General features: G+C 45.7%; 2 protein-coding genes and 1 non-coding gene across 7 annotated transcripts in view; all 3 read right to left on the bottom strand.

Moving 5' to 3' along the window:
* The window catches only part of LOC115400954 (calpain-9), a 28,336-nt gene extending 19,493 nt beyond the window's left edge, over nt 1–8,843 (bottom strand). For 2 of the 3 annotated variants that reach the window (XR_003932839.1, XR_003932840.1), the window contains exons 1-7: nt 8,531–8,843; nt 4,052–4,121; nt 2,826–2,944; nt 2,466–2,599; nt 1,426–1,597; nt 1,174–1,245; nt 875–966 (exon numbers count right to left, since the gene is read on the bottom strand). Coding sequence is in view for 1 of the 3 variants with exons in the window: in XM_030109039.1 (XP_029964899.1) it covers nt 875–966; nt 1,174–1,245; nt 1,426–1,597; nt 2,466–2,599; nt 2,826–2,944; nt 4,052–4,121; nt 8,531–8,782 (911 nt within the window). In the remaining 2 variants the exon portion in view is untranslated. The remainder of the gene's footprint in view (nt 1–874; nt 967–1,173; nt 1,246–1,425; nt 1,598–2,465; nt 2,600–2,825; nt 2,945–4,051; nt 4,122–8,530) is intronic. The other variant, XM_030109039.1, reaches the window with a different exon arrangement.
* trnak-uuu (transfer RNA lysine (anticodon UUU)) lies at nt 5,118–5,190 on the bottom strand. The gene has a single exon. It is a non-coding gene; the product is annotated as a tRNA-Lys (tRNA).
* A 978-nt stretch (nt 8,844–9,821) lies between the features above and the next one.
* eif3k (eukaryotic translation initiation factor 3, subunit K) lies at nt 9,822–13,375 on the bottom strand. Of its 3 annotated transcripts, XM_030108485.1 has the most exons (9): nt 13,155–13,375; nt 11,733–11,831; nt 11,384–11,504; nt 11,130–11,207; nt 10,636–10,702; nt 10,484–10,561; nt 10,190–10,315; nt 9,970–10,012; nt 9,822–9,921 (listed from the first exon to the last, which is right to left on the bottom strand). In XM_030108485.1, the coding sequence occupies exons 1-8, from the start codon at nt 13,214–13,216 to the stop codon at nt 9,981–9,983; spliced, it is 663 nt and encodes a 220-aa protein (XP_029964345.1). In that variant the 5' UTR covers nt 13,217–13,375; the 3' UTR covers nt 9,822–9,921; nt 9,970–9,980. The 3 variants fall into 3 exon arrangements, with proteins under 3 accessions (XP_029964345.1, XP_029964346.1, XP_029964343.1); XM_030108486.1 differs by having other exon boundaries at nt 9,822–10,012; nt 11,130–11,204; XM_030108483.1 differs by having other exon boundaries at nt 9,822–10,012.
* Nucleotides 13,376–15,476: the final 2,101 nt, after the last annotated feature.

The following is a 15,476-nucleotide window of genomic DNA, read 5'->3' on the forward strand; positions in this document are numbered from 1 at the left end:
TCTGGTTTTTAACATCTATCAGCAACAAGGGACGTGAAAGAAACCCAGTCGCCAGTTAATAGGGAATCAGTTCTTCCAAAACACCGGCTCCTCTCCGGTTTCGCAACACTCCTCCTCCGCTAGTTAGCTGCTGCATTCAGGTGACTGGAGCAAGCGGCGGAAAACTGAAACTCCGTCATTCACATGAAGGCAGCGGAGACAGCTGGACTCAGGAGACACTCAGGAGACACTCAGGAGACATGTGAAGGAAGCGTGGACAGTTTGCACAAAGGAACGGCTCTCAGACAGCTGAGAACCGGCTCTCGTCATTCACTTGAAAGAACCGTTCAAACGAACGACTCGTTCATTGAACGTCGCAGCACTACGAGGGCAGCACATGTGTTTCCTCCCGGTTCCATAGCTGTGGCGCACCAGCCTAATTTACCGGTATTTTTTTCAACGTGACAAATACAATGTGTGCCGTGACTGCGTGACAACATACCGAAATGCGTGACACTTCAGAGCCCTGCTGCTGCATTGTGTTGTCAGACATGAGAACGTCCACGGTCCGCATTTATAACAGCGCTCACATACGTCTGCAGCTTTTGCGTAGTTTAATGAGGCGGAGCGTACCAGCGTATTTTAATGTCAAATTGCGTACCTGCTACGCAAAATGCGTACAGGTTGGCAGGTCTGCATGTGAAATAAAAAGGAGCAGACAGAAAACCACAAGAAAGCCTGACACAGGTCACTGCTACACCCAAAAAACAGGCGCCAACATGTACTTTCGGGTGTTTTTACAGGTGGAATTGAGGGTGATTTGAGGTTCTCTTAAAGACAAATAAACTCAAGCTGAAACATGCAGACAGTCATGAGCGTGTAAACGTCCACCAACCCTTTCAGGTCACTCCAGCGCCCCTCCCACTCCGTGTTACCCCAGGGGTTGAGGATTCGCACTAAATATTTGGTGCCGTGTGACGTCTTCACCTGACGGGAACCAAAACCAGAGGAAGAGAAAAGAGGTGAGAGCAGTGAGGACTGAAGGATTTTAAAGAACAGTTTTTTATATTTGTTTTGAAAACTGGTCTCATTATCATTAGTTTTCGGATACATTTTAGAATTCACATCAGTGCTATTATTTAAAGACATCTGAGTCAGAATATGAATGCTGATTGGTTTTTGTTTGCCTGCTACCTTCTCCACTGCAGTCAGAGAGTAAGCGTGTCTGTACATGATCCCCAGTTCATGCCTCTCCTCCAGAGGACCCTGCAGGGAGAAAACACATACGCCCACAGTCGGGTGAAAAAAGAAAGGTTATTCAGATTACATGACTCATGACACACATCTCCAATAAAGAGGGGAAGCTCTTCTTTACTTTTTCCCATGAAAGTGAAAAAGCCACGCAGGAGCCGACAGGCCGGCCTGCGGGGAGCCTGCAGGCTCTACCTGGCAGTTGGCACAGTTGATGAGCGCTCCTTTAGCCAGCAGCTGTCTGAGGAAGGACGGCAGGTCTCTGGGCAGCGAGGCGATCTTCAGCACCTCCGTCACCCCGCCCGTCATGTCCACCATGGCTTCGTGGGGGAAGCCCATATCCAGAGCTCTGTAGCCCCCTTTCAGCCTGCCACACAGAGAAGGCTTCAAGCTTATTGTGAGAAATCACAGCTCAGCTCACTGCACGTCAACATGTCAACTCATGGCATTTTGTAATAACATTATTAAGTTATAATAAAAAAAGAATATTTTTTGCAAAGTAAGTATTTTGTTACGACCTTAACGTAAACACTGTTACATTCTGTACACAGATATTTGAGCTTAATCACCAAATCGAAGCACTGAACAGTTTGTCACAGTACATTTCATGGTGTCAGGAGTTGCTGTGCAGTGAGCTGACATGGACCCATTGTGATGAAGGCCAAAATAAAAACTAATCGTTCTTGCAATTTTAAATCTAATAAAGCCAAATAATACCGAATATATGAAAGAATCTGTAAGTGCATGCTCATTGTCTACCTGATGCACTCTGGTCTGGTTGTTACTTCTCATAAAAACACACACACTGTTGTGTTTTGGCTCTTTGCTGTAACACCTCAGCTGTAGCCAGACTCCGAGGCTGAAAACCTTCAATTTGCAAATATTTCTGTGATGGCCCTAGAAAGAGTTGCAGCAACCAACAATGACCGATACTGTAATGCCTGTTCATAAGGCAACAATCTGACAGTTCACAGTGCATTAAAGCCAATAGCGTAACACGTTACAGGCAAAAGTTATGATGGCTAACAGATAATACAGGTGTAATCAATAGAGTGCTGCACAGTGAGTATCTTCACTGAATGAATGTGACTATAACCATGCTTTCCGTTCAATGAATCGTTTTTGATAAGAAAACTGCACAAAAACTGCAATTACAATTCTTCACTGAACAACCACAGAATGAGCCAGAGCCTGAAGGTTTCCATCTTCGGCAGTTCGAGGAAAGGGAGACTCACTTGGCGTAGGCCTTCTCCAGCAGGGAGCTCCAGAACTCGTGTTTCTCCGGAGAACTGAGGTAGATGAGATCGTTGTCCTGAGTGGGCAGCAGGTCGTCGATCCTGACCTCCTCCCACTGACCGTACTGCCAGAACTGCACGGTCACAGAGGGAGAGGCCTTCAGTCGCCACGAAATGGGAAAACTCCTGAATTCTTGTCAGTGTTCGGACCACAGCGTCACGAATCAAACACCATCATGATTCAGTGTCTCATTAATAACTGGCTACTGGCATGATGTGAACTCTGCTATCGGTAAATATCTCCTTTACACTTCGGAGTCATCCTGAGAGAAACTCCAGTTCGACTGGCTGAGTACGCACCCTGAAGATGAAGCTGCCATTGTACCCGTTCTGGAAGTTCTGATCTGGAGGAACGACCTTCTGGAGCAGGAATCGATGGACAGAGAGAGACGCGATGGCAGAAAGCAACCAGCAGTCATCTGGACAGGAAGAGAAGGTTCTTTAAAGATCTTTAACTCTAAATAAGCCACGTTTCTGGGAATAAAAGAGAGAAAAAACAAATAAACCCTACACTGATACCTGGAGAACAGCCAAACTGGAAGACACTGCAAAGGAAACGAGCCCAACAGTGCAAACCACTGCACTCTCATACCAGCCAAACCCACAAGTGCTCTCATCGCACATGTTTCCCTGAACCTAAAGCATTTTCTCCAGGTACCAAACAGACACGTTCCTGTTGTTTGTGAGCAGCTGGAAAATGATGCGTGAAACCTGTTCAAACAGGTTTTGATCCGGCTGTGCTTTCAGGGTCTCATGCCCACACTGCAGGCTGTTTCTGCACCAGCTGTTTGGAGAATAACGCACTGGACAGCAACACGTTACGCTCCCTCTGCTTTCGGTGTCGCTCTGTCAGAACATCGGTGAGATGATTCCAGTTGGGTTGGTACTTGATAGTTTTGTCAACCAGAGAAAACAGCTGGAGAGCTGCAAAGCTACTGGTCCTGCTACCTGAGGGACTGTTTGCTTTGGAATTAGCCAAGGATGTTTTTCTAATATCGTGTCATTGAACCACTGAGGTTAAGTGCCTCATTAATTCTGAATAAACTAAAAGGAGGCAAACATCAGTGACATCCTCATTAACTATGATTAGCATTAAAGCATGAAAGCTGCTCGGTGACTTGCACTGGACTGCAGAATCAAACGGGAACATGAGTCTTGATCAGCTTTGCTTCCCTCTGTGGTCCAGCTGACATCCTCCGTCAGCGGCAGGCGAATCAGGTTTTATTTCTACTCGTCACACAAGACTTCACCTCAGTGTCATTGCTTCTAAAACTCAGATCGAAATGAAGACATGAGAGGACCAGCAAGGCGACGTTAACCCTGACGTGACTGCATGTGGTCATGATGTGGAAAGCACATCCTGGTTTGGCAATGTGGCAACACGTCATCTGAATCCACTGCTGCAGGATGCCAATTATGATGTCCTGTCAATACTTGATGATCGTGTAAACAACACGAGCCCTTACGTAACTCACCGCAACTCCCAAAAGGCAGCATTATGCAAGAGGGCAGCGTTGCGTACTCACTGAGTTTTCCTTGGCGGACGTCCAGCCGTGTTGCTCCGTTCACTATGAACTGAGGGGAGGAACAGAGCTCCTGCAAACACAAGACCTTCAGCATGACTTCACAACAAAAGGCAGGGGAGAAGAAGAGGAGCTGCGACACGAACAGACGAGACATCAGTGAGGTTAGACGCATGTGTGAAGAGCTGAGTGCCGGACGGAGAGGCAGCATGACGACTGCAGCATGCTGATGGATGCTACAGCGCCAACAAAACCAGCTGTCAGGAACCAACCAGGACCCAACCAGGACCCACCGGTTCGCAGGCACTCTGGAACTGCTCATTTTGAAGCTCATCCTCTACAACTACTGATAAACTTCCACCAGAGATTATTGTTATGGCTCACAGCTCTACTCCAGCCTGATACACGTGGCTGAAACAAGTCAACTGCAATGATGAGTGCAACAATTCAAACGCGAAGGACAAGTCAGAGTGAGACAGGAAAGCTTTGGGAACCGACTTCTCTGCATTTCACCCATCCTGTTCTTACACAATACCCCTCCTTTAAAGGGGAGTATTATGCAAAATCCACTTTTTTGAGCTTTGTATAAAGCTATAGTGTCATTTCCCCATTAAAAAGACGCATGGAGTTGTTTCCTGAACCATTCACACATATTTGAGCAATCCCTGAATCTCCCCCTGGCAGCCATGTTGAGTGCTGAAATGCTCGGTGCTGCACAGCTCCGCCCATAATGCACAGCTCCGCCCATAATGCACAGCTCCGCCCCAGCTCTGACGTAGTCTGCACAGCTCCTCCTGCACAGCTCGTGCTCGGTTCAGGATGACAAATTTACTTTCTGCCTCTGTTTTCTTGGTCAAACAGTCTCCTGGTCTGGTTCTGTAGGTTTTTTCCTGATAAAAGACTAAATCTTTCATTTTCAAAGTCTGGAAAATTACAGACACAGATGTGGCACAAACTCAACATGTTGTTGATCCAGTTGATGGCGGGATCTGCTGCAGTGAGGTGAAGGTGTGACTACGTCACCTCAGGGATAAAACCAGCCTGACAGAGTACCTGTTAAAAGCCATTCCGCCTGAACAGGGACTTGAACCCTGGACCCTCAGATTAAAAGTCTGATGCTCTACCGACTGAGCTATCCAGGCCCTGTGAAGGACAACATTGAAGGATCCCTTTGGAACTTGCATGAAAGTGGCAGTATTTACTTTGTTGGAAGAGATGGTGTGTGACATGGACAATGACTGAAGCATTTCGAATTTGTTTTAAACATTCAACTGTTTCAGGACAAAGACAGTTTGATCTCTTGTGTGAAAAGCAGAGCATCAGAAATGGCGTCATCGATCAGATCGATCAGACAGATCATAGCCTTTTTACGGTTCGACATGGTAAGTGTTTGATCAATCTGGCAGATGCAGACACTCCGAGCTTTACCTTAAACTGATTTCAAACAGAAAACTCTCCGCTTCTGGTCAACCTTCACAATCTAATCCTCAGTTTCTGACAAGTCGTTGAAAAGACTTCTTTAAAGAACTTTCTGTGTCTGAGAGAAAGTGAAACCAATCCCACATGACGTCTTATCAGCCGACACCTGTGCAGGTGGTGAGGCTCAGTTTTATTTGGAGTACACACTAGGGAGGTTTATCATGGGTTAGCGCGGTGCTGTCGCTGCCTGTGCTCTACTGGAAAGCTGTTTGTTCAGTATTATTAGTGATTATCAGTGTTTCCTTGTGCTTCTGGAGGAGTTGTGCATGTGTTCCTGTGGCTGTGTGTATTTCAGGTTGCTTCTGACCTTACGTGACCCTGGCCGATGGAGATTCCCCACAGTCACAACACAGACAACGTCTCCTCCTTGTGTTTCATGCTGAGATGTCTTTGTTTGATATCCTCCACGCCTCGTCAACACACTCCCTCTGCTAACAACGGCCACAGGCTTTATCTGAGGCGGGCTGGACTCCGCCCCGCCTCTCTGGATATCATGATGATTGTTCAGGTACAGTGAAGTGACTGACCCAGGAGCTGATGGTTATTTGAGACGAGGATCTCCACCGCTGCAGCATGTTTGTAGAAACAAGTCCATGCTCAGTTTGCATAAGGTGGGGTTCTTGACCTGATCTGTGCCTCCTCTTTCTACCAAACGGATCGTCACATTAGGAGCAGCTGGAGGCTCGGGACACTTCATATGGAGGGACTACACGAATAGACCTGACACTGGGAGACAACCTGTTTTACCACCTGAGCGACGGCAGCGATCAGGTTACTATCAGATCAGGCGAGCCGCTCTTTAACCCTCCCGGCTGCTGCCAGCTCAGAGCAAACTACACCGTCTGTCAGACTTCAGGGGAAAACTGTGAAAGTTCACTGCCTCTGGTCTGTTTCATGACAGGACGAGTTGAGAGTCACTAGATATGACACTTTTTGAACACAGAACGACAAGTTTTGAACTTTTGACGTTTTTTCACAAAGTGTACATTTACCACACCATCATCTGCATATGAGAAGACAATCCTGAGTGGGCTGACAAAAAAACCGACGAAAACTTCAGTTCAAGTTGAAGGTTTTGTTGAACTGCTTTAGGTTCACACTGCAGAGTCATCAGTTAACATGCTGAGCCTGACAGATGTCTGTAAGTCAGTGCTGGACTCTGTTTTCACTCCTTTCTGGAGCTTTTTGCAGTCGTCGCTGGGCGTGGAGCTAATCGCTGCTGCCAGCTGCTTTCATCAAGGCAATGGTCATTTTACTGATTGTCTATTTCTTTCACTGTTCACAATCTTTTTTTTAATTTAGATTTTTATTTAACTTTCCACAACTATGCAATCTCTTAAGGACATGTCAAATCACTGTACACTTATTTTGTCCAGAGACCGTACGTCCTTTCAGTTTAAACATCTTTTACAGTATTCACAAAGAATAAAATAAATAAAATAAATAAAAACAAAAACAAACAGTAGCTTTAAACCAGGGTGTAAGTAAAAAACAATTCTTTTTCCTCATTTATTTATAGACCTTCCTTACTTTAAATAATTATCTCTCCCTCTCCTAATAATTTCATAACTCCTAAATAAAATCTGGCCTATGTTTTTTAATATGTATCAACCAATTGCGCCATACTTCATTAAATTTATCTACTTCTAATCTAATTGACGCAGTGAGCTTCTCCATATTATAAATATTGAACATTACATTTATCCATTCATCTGCCTGTGGTGCCTGATCACTTCTCCATCTCCTGGTAACCGCTTTTTCGCTAGCCAATAACATTATTCTTAATCATTTATAATCTTCCCTCCTTTTCCTTCCACTGTTCACAGTCTTTCATCCCATGGCCACCGGGATGAGGTGGAGGGACACAACAAAGTAAAAAGAGGCACAACATCTGGCAAAGACTTAAATCAGGTACAATTATCAGTGGTGCAGCAGACGCAGCAGCAGAACCGAGTGTGAATAGTGAGGAGGGGATGTGACTGCCTCTGCATTAGTGTGATCTCTGTGACGTGTTGTGAGCGATCCCTGAGGCCTTTCTTGCAGTTTTAACAGTGACTGTAGTGAATATTTGTCAGTATTAATCCACATCTCTGCACAGTGATTGAGGTGTGGTGATATGAGAAGGTGTTTGACTTTACTGAGGATTGAGAGTGTTGGAGGCAGCTTGTTTTGTAAGTGTCCATCGAGACAATTCCAGTTTATTCTTTCATCCAGAGTTACGCCTAACCCTCATCAGGCAGTAGTGAGACAGTCTGCTGAACTCATCAGCTTCTGAGAATAGCAGTCAAGCTTTACAACTGTTAAATGATGTGATCTGAGCATCAGGCAGAATCCAGGTCAGTCCAGAGAGCACAGGAGCATCTCTCTGCTGGACAGGACCTGTTTGTCTGTGAGCTGCTCATGTTTGAGAAAGATTGTGCATTTAACAGGCCTGCCACTTCTTTTCTTTACCCATTATTCTTTTGTTTTGGTGAAAGTGCAACAATTTCTCTGGATTTAAAGTTGTGTTGGCAGGCAATCATTCCTGTTGTAAATAAAAGGATGAAAGTGACGATCTGCATATTTAATTCTGCCTGTTCTGTGTATGGATGGAAGGAATTTTATCAGGTTTGGTTTTGTTGTTTTTTTTGTTTTTAATCCCTGTTTCTGGGTATTTCCATTAATTAATCTAATAAATATATTACCCAGTAAATCCGTGGTCTGATAAGATAAAAGCAGACTGTGTTAATCCCACATGAAGAAACCTGGTCATCAGAGCAGCACCGCACTGCACAAAGAGTTAAAACAGGATAATAACACAAGAATACACACAATAATACGGTAAATAAAACATACAGCAGCTGTTTACAGGTGGTTAGGACGGCAGCAGAGACGAAGGTCGCCATTATGAGTAATTATGATGATAATTGATTTAATGACAGCTCGTGCACCTGAACCAGATGTTGCTGCTGCTCCAACACGTGAGCTGCGCGCGCGGTTTAACCCCTTCCCTCGCGCCTTTACCTTCGGCCGCTTCCACTTGACTCCAGAGGACATCTCCAGCTCGCCCAGCGGGAAGTGGTAGTCCACGAACAGCCCATCCCGGCCCACCGTGTTCACGTCCCCGTTCTCCGGAGGCAGGTCCCCGGACATGAGGTCGGCCAGCCAGCGGCGGGACTGCGAGCCCAGCAGCTCGTCCGAGCACACCGAGTCCAGGTCGTCGTCCGGGGGCGGCGGCAGGGAGCCTTCCGAGGACACGCTGGGGAACTTGGCCATGCTGTCTGCTGCGAGCTCCGCCAGACTGCTGCTGCTGAGCGCCAGGACCCGCAGAGCCGCGGACAGGTGAGCGCGAGGAGGGCACGCCCCGTCCCACAGGGCCACGCCCCTCCCCGCAGGGCCACGCCCCCCGCCTGGAGGCAGGTAGACTCCGCACTGCGCTGCAGGAGCACCGGGGAAACTGGTTTCAGAGCAGACGTGTTTAACCCCGTCTTCACATTTCTTTTGCACAATGCTGGTTTTCATTTAAATATTTACTTCAATTTATTTAAATTACTCAATTTAAAAAAAACTTAAACAGATGTGATTTTTGGTTAAATTAGTTTTTATATAAAATTGTATTAATAGCACGAAAGGACATGCAATTTTACCATTTTAACAAAATTACAATAACAGCGAACATACCAGTATCCTCAGCCAACAGCTGAAACGACACAATAAACTACATTATTAAATAAAGTGTTTTCACAATGTGTCACAGGAAGAGGAGGAATGAAAGAAAGGCACTGAATGTCAGGAACTGAAAGTTATTTAAATATTATACACATATAATTAAATGCTTAATGTCCCATTTATATCTAATGGAAATAAATAGTGGATCTGTGTTTTAACGTCTTTATACTCAAAAGTTTGAACCCTGGACACATTTCTGCTTGAATTTTTCTGAAAGATTGTCTTTATAACATGAGCACCACTGCTACAGTGGTATTATTTTACATTATTGTAAAATAATTCTTGCATCACAGAGACTTAAGTGTGTGTCTGTGATCAATATGCATGAATTCAGTATTATTTAACCTCATGAACTCATGCAGCAGTTTAGATTCATTTCAGCTCTGTGCCCTCAAATGTGCTCAAAATGACTCAATTTCTGGTTGATGGAACACAAGAAGATGGCTGCTGCAGCTTCATTACACAGGAAAGGTTTAAGTCAGATGGGAAAACTTCACTGAAGATGTATTGTTGAGGTTTTGTTTTTTGACAGCTGGAGCTTTGTGTGCAGCACAGAAAGAAGATGAAGGACCAAACGGAGACAGGCTGGAAATGATAAATTACACTTTATTGAGAAAAGAGTGATGATGGAAAAACATGACCTGTGTGTGTGTTCTGTGTCAGGATGGGTCCGTGTGTGTCCGTGTCCGTGTGTGTGTGTGTGTGTGTGTGTGTGTGTGTGTGTGTGTGTGTGTGTGTGTGTGTATCACTGAGACGTGGCCATGATGCTGGAGACACCTGGGAAACAATAAAAGACAGAAATGTTAAAACAAATACAGAAAATACTTGAAGTCAACTCAAACTGAAGTTTTAAAGGAACTGCAGACATCTTCACATCATGCTGAAAGCTTCAGCTTCCCGTCGTCACACTGATCCTTCTCCCGACTCATATCTGCACCGAGCCTCAGCACTCACTCTCAAAGTCGATCTTCTCCACGATGTTCTTGGGCTTGACGCTCTCCTCCTGGTTGAAGATGAAGATCTGTCCGTCTTCGTTCTCCGTCCAGCCGTATTTGTTCATCCAGACCTTCACCTGCGTGTCTGCACAGAGGTGAAGGCGCGGTCATGGAGAGCAGAAGACAGGTGGCGCTACACACTTCTCACATCCAGCGGAAACCAAAAGGACTTGGTTCAAACAGGCTGGGTTTCTCTCTCTCTCACTTTACAGGTGGCCATGGCAGCTACATTAATGAAGCTGAATGAAATTACCCAGAGGGTCTCCCAGCATCTCGGCCAGCAGCCGGTGCTCGATGGTCTGGTAGGTGATGCCCACCACGTGGCAGATGACTGGAGGAGAAGAGGCTTCAGGTCAGGATCGCTCCGCTCACCATCTCACGGCAGTCACTACATCTGATACTCACACTTACGAACGGAGTCCTCGAAGCCAGTGATCCCGTCGATCAGCTCTCTGTTCTCCTCCAGACTCGTCTGCCAGGAACAACATTTACAGAAAAAAAAAAACTGTTAAGCAAGTTTGGAATTAAGAAGAAGGAATTAAAAGGATTTAGACTGTCGGACATGTTGTAACCTGGGAAAACTGAAAATTCCTGAGCTGATCTGCAGGAACGTTACTGAACAGATGAGTCATAAACACAGAGACACTTCCACTGCGGTGTGAGATCATCCAGGAAGGAATCACTGCTGAGCGACACACTCCAGCTGCACGGCACCTGAGACCCGAGACGAGCTTCACAGCCACCCGCAGGGATTTACCAAGCTGTGGTCGCCGCTTTATGGAGGGATGATCAATTACCTGGCTGACAACATTCTGTGTGTGTGTGTGTGTGTGTGTGTGTGTGTGTGTGTGTGTGTGTGTGCGTGCGTGTGTGTGCGTGCGTGCGTGCGTGCGTTGTACCCAGAAGCTCTGGAAGTGGCACGTCTCCAGCAGGTTCCCCAGGTACAGGATCTGCCTGATGGGGCGTTCCTCTTGCTGCGACACTGTAGTCAAGGAAACGACCCCCGACCCCACAGTAAGCCCTCCTGCCCCAAACTAACACACACACACACACACACACACACACACACACACACACACACACACACACACACACACACACACACACACACACACACACACACACACACGAGGCAGCAGCACCAAAGGGATACGTGTGTCTGGTCGATCATGCACTTGCAGAGCGTGAAGTCGGTGTGTGGCAGGTTGGTCAGCGCCTTCAGCAGGATCTGTGACGTGACGTTCGTCTGGAAGTACGCTGGATTAAACTGGTACCTGCACAGGAAGAGATCCAGGGCAACACTCTCCATAAAAACAATCCCACCCAAATTAAATAAATGTCATTAGATGCAGGAGGTGGGGAAACACTTCCTCTCACTTCTCTGTTTACATCAAATATTCACAGATAAAGCTCAGTGTCTGCTCTCTTCTTGAGAACTGGCTCTGGATGTTCTGTCGGTGTGAACAGCTGCCTCTGTCCTCCACAGCGGAGCTGGGACTCACAGCTTGAGGACGGCCAGGTTTGCCTCCAGGTCGTAGGCGTTCTCTCTGGCTTGCGTCTCCACGTAGCGCTCCAGCGTCGCCAGGTTCTCCGGGTTGTACCTGAGAGGAGAGAAAAGATTCCTGAGGACCAGGCTGGATGTGCAGACGATCTCAGAGCTCTTCACTTGTGTGTATTTCTCAGCATGACGGGAGAGATGGTGTTAACCCTGTTGGACACGACACCAGGATGATTTCACATCTTTCCATCATCCTAAGAAGATCTATGTCAGGTTGCTCTACTTCTACATTGGTCGGAGGAAATCCCGGTTCAGAGGTTAAGGAACTGAACTGCACCAGCCCTCTGCTCCTGGCATGTGTGCACTGAAAGTTGACTGTGACTAAGATCAGCAAAACACAAAGACACAATCCCACACAATGAGCCCAGGGATCGACTTCACCTCCCTCTGACTCCAGTTTGGATAAAGAAGGACTGAACCCCTCCGACTGAGGTTACCATCAAAATACATCAGTTCATACATTTCAAACTAATCAATCAGGGCCACCCAGTGAGCAATGGCAAAGTATTAAACTCAATTAGACAAACAAAAAAGCCAAGAAATGACATCTGGGTGAAAAGCAAGTTTCTCCTTCATCTTGTGACAGCTCCCTTCAGAGGTCACCTGGCTCACCGTCTACCTCCATCTAGCCCAGTCCTCTGCCTGTTTTCCTGAAACACAACCATCCCATGTCCCCTCCTCCACACCCAAACACTATGGAGGTCTTCCTGTCTACCTGCTGTGTGGCAGCGCCGTATATAATCCAGTAATGACAATAATTATCCAATATAAGCACCATCTCTGCTTAGGACACATCTGAACCTGGAATCTCCTTAAACCTGAGATGAGTTCACTGCGCCATGCGTCCAGCATTTGTCAATAATACTAAGCTGTGTGCAGTATTTCTGATTTCATAAGTTTTTAAATTGTATTCTACTCTTTCTCATAATTTGAAATGGGGGATGGCAGTAGAGGGTGAAGACTGTACTGGAGTGCTCACGATCGGCATGAAGGTGTAATATGAGGCTGCAGTAACTGTTCATTATCGACACATCTGACAGAGACAAGAATTCTCCAGCATCCAAACAGAAGTCAGTGTTTTGTTTTACACCAGAAAACATGATGAGACTCCAGGAAGTTTTCACAGACGATGTGTCAGCTAACAGCTGATAGAAAACACCCGCCAGGTCTTTCCGTCCGTTACTAGCTCAGTTTGTTCTTTCCAATCGTATCAATACAACTTGAAGAGTGTTACTTAGACTGGTAAATAAACCAAAGCTCGATGAGGAACGTCGGGATCTTCTGTGAATGAGCTAGCCTTAGCATGGACGTTAGCATGACGCTAAGCTAATCGTCCACTCGGCTACCTTTCAGCGGATCGTCGTACCTGTCGATTCCTCGCAGGAGTTTCCCCACGTTCGCCCTCATCTGTTCAAAAGACGACGCCATTTCTTCCGAACCTTGAAACGGGAAAAGTCAGATTAAAACCCTGAATGGACTCCTCACGTGGACCGCTTAGCAATGAAGGCACGGGGACGGAGGGAGAAGAGAGCCGGACCGGAAACAGCGACGACAAACCGGAAACAACACGGGACGAAAAGATCGACGGACCCCATTCGTGGCGAAACTTCTACAGCAAATAACAAAAGTGGTGGGTCAGCTAGTTACTTAACTTATTTATTAAAAACATTTTGAGTAACAAGTCACCCGTGAAAACGTAGAAAATTCCACGTCGTTTCCGAATTGACTGATGTTGCCAGATAGCTGCGTCAATGACTCCAGGTGGACATGTATCAGAATGACCTGTTAAATACATTTCCAGCAGAATGCTTCCATCTTTTTACTGAAATTACCTGAGCTACCTCCAAAAAGTTTAGAAGAAATTTAACTCTGAAACGAAAACAATTCTGGCACGGAGAATTCCATGCTTGCACTGCCATCTAGTGGCTCTGATTGGATAGTACAACAGTTTTGAAACCAAGATCCTCCATCGACGTTATCATTCTCACAGAGGAATGTTTACCTGTTTAACTGTCTTTATAATTTAAACTACTGTAATATTTTTTGCTTTCAACCATTCACCATTCCATTCATCGTCTGTTAAAGGTGTGAATATGATTATTTGGGATATTTTCATTTCTGTGGGATGTTTCAGTGTTGTTTTAGGCAAAGCCACCTCGTTTATATGGCACCATTGAGACACAAGGTAATTCACAGTGCTTCAGAAAGAAATAAAACAAATATAATAAAGCAAACTCATTCAGCATTTCACTCTCAAGTTGACAGTGATAGTTGTTTTTATTTCTCACACTGTGGTGTTCAAAATCCATCCTGTTTATAAAGCTAAGGACAGACATGAGAGGAAATTAAAGATAGTTTACACAATTTGGTTGAAAATTAAACTTAAACTCCTCCGGCAGGTCGTGTCAGGGCACTGTGCCTGAGGGTCTTTCATTAATTTTTTGCTTCATTAAGAGTCCACATTGGAAATTCCCATTCTTGCATTAAAAGTAAAAACCAAACTAACTGAAAGGAACCAGTAGTCAGTGCAGTAAGGCCAACCGTGAAGCGATGTGTTCAGTTCTGAGTACATGAGCGCACACCTTTTCACCCTGAAATCACCTCACTGTCACTTTTTTTTCTACTTTCAGCTGTCTGACATTTGGCTGCAGTCAAAACCGAGTCACAACAGGAAACTCCTCCTTCAGCCACCATGCTGGAGCTGCTGCAGAGAAACCTGCTGTCATGAGAAGGAAGCCACCTCTTCACGCTGCTGAATGAATCAAACACCGTGGGGGACGATGCTCTGTGACATGGCAGTGTAAGAAGACAGTAGAGCCGAAGTTTGAGAAACAAATACTGAGGGAATTAACCTTGTGCCATTCCAACACTCCTTCTCAAGAACTTACTGCTCATATCAGCAAGTACTGACCTGTTAACATGTGAGTGGAGGAAGATGCTCTATAATCTGGATGTTAGAGGGAGAAACATGCGTTAACACTTTACTTGAAGCATACTTGTATAATAATAATAATAATAATAATGCATTGGTTTTATATAGCGCTTTTCAGGACACTCAAAGACGCTTTACATTGCATTATTCATTCCCTCCATACTGGGTGGTGGTAAGCTGCTGCTGTAGCCACAGCTGCCCTGGGGCAGACTGACGGAAGCGAGGCTGCCAGTCTGCACCATCGGCCCCTCCGACCACCACCAACCATTCACTCTCACAACTTTCATACTAGGCAAGGTGGGTGAAGTGTCTTGCCCAAGGACACAACGACAGTTTTAAGCCTGCGGGAGCGGGGATCGAACCGCCAACCTTCCGGTTATAAGACGACCTGCTCTACCATCTGAGCTACTGTATTATAAGTACATTTATAAAGCATTATAATGCCATGATAGCACTGTGTAACTATAGTTATATGATCACAATACTTTATAGTGTCAGTAAGGGCCAGGACTTGGCGTCTAACCCTAACTCAACCCCAATGCTGTATAGTGGGTCATAAAGCACTGTGATCATTTACGAGTGTTTATAACTACTTATAATGTGTTATACGGGGGGGCTTCAAGTAAAGTGTTACCAAACATGCTCTATAATCTGTAAATCTGGATGTTAGAGGAGGAAGATGGTCCATCCATCCATCCATATATCCATCCTCTCACTCTTCTTCGGGGCAGGGTTACCATGGCAGCGTTCCCAGCA

Source organism: Salarias fasciatus, chromosome 14, assembly GCF_902148845.1.
Source record: "Salarias fasciatus chromosome 14, fSalaFa1.1, whole genome shotgun sequence".
Classification (NCBI taxonomy): Eukaryota; Metazoa; Chordata; class Actinopteri; order Blenniiformes; family Blenniidae; genus Salarias; species Salarias fasciatus.

Excerpts from the sequence above, each read along its gene's own strand:
- eif3k (XM_030108485.1), bottom strand. The coding sequence starts at position 13,216 with ATGGCGTCGTCTTTTGAACAGATGAGGGCGAACGTGGGGAAACTCCTG. Across the intron at positions 10,562-10,635 it reads CGAGGACTCCGTTCGTAAGT|TCATCTGCCACGTGGTGGGC; the intron begins GTGAGTATCAGA and ends CTTCTCCTCCAG. Across the intron at positions 10,316-10,483 it reads GATGCTGGGAGACCCTCTGG|ACACGCAGGTGAAGGTCTGG; the intron begins GTAATTTCATTC and ends ACCTCTGTGCAG.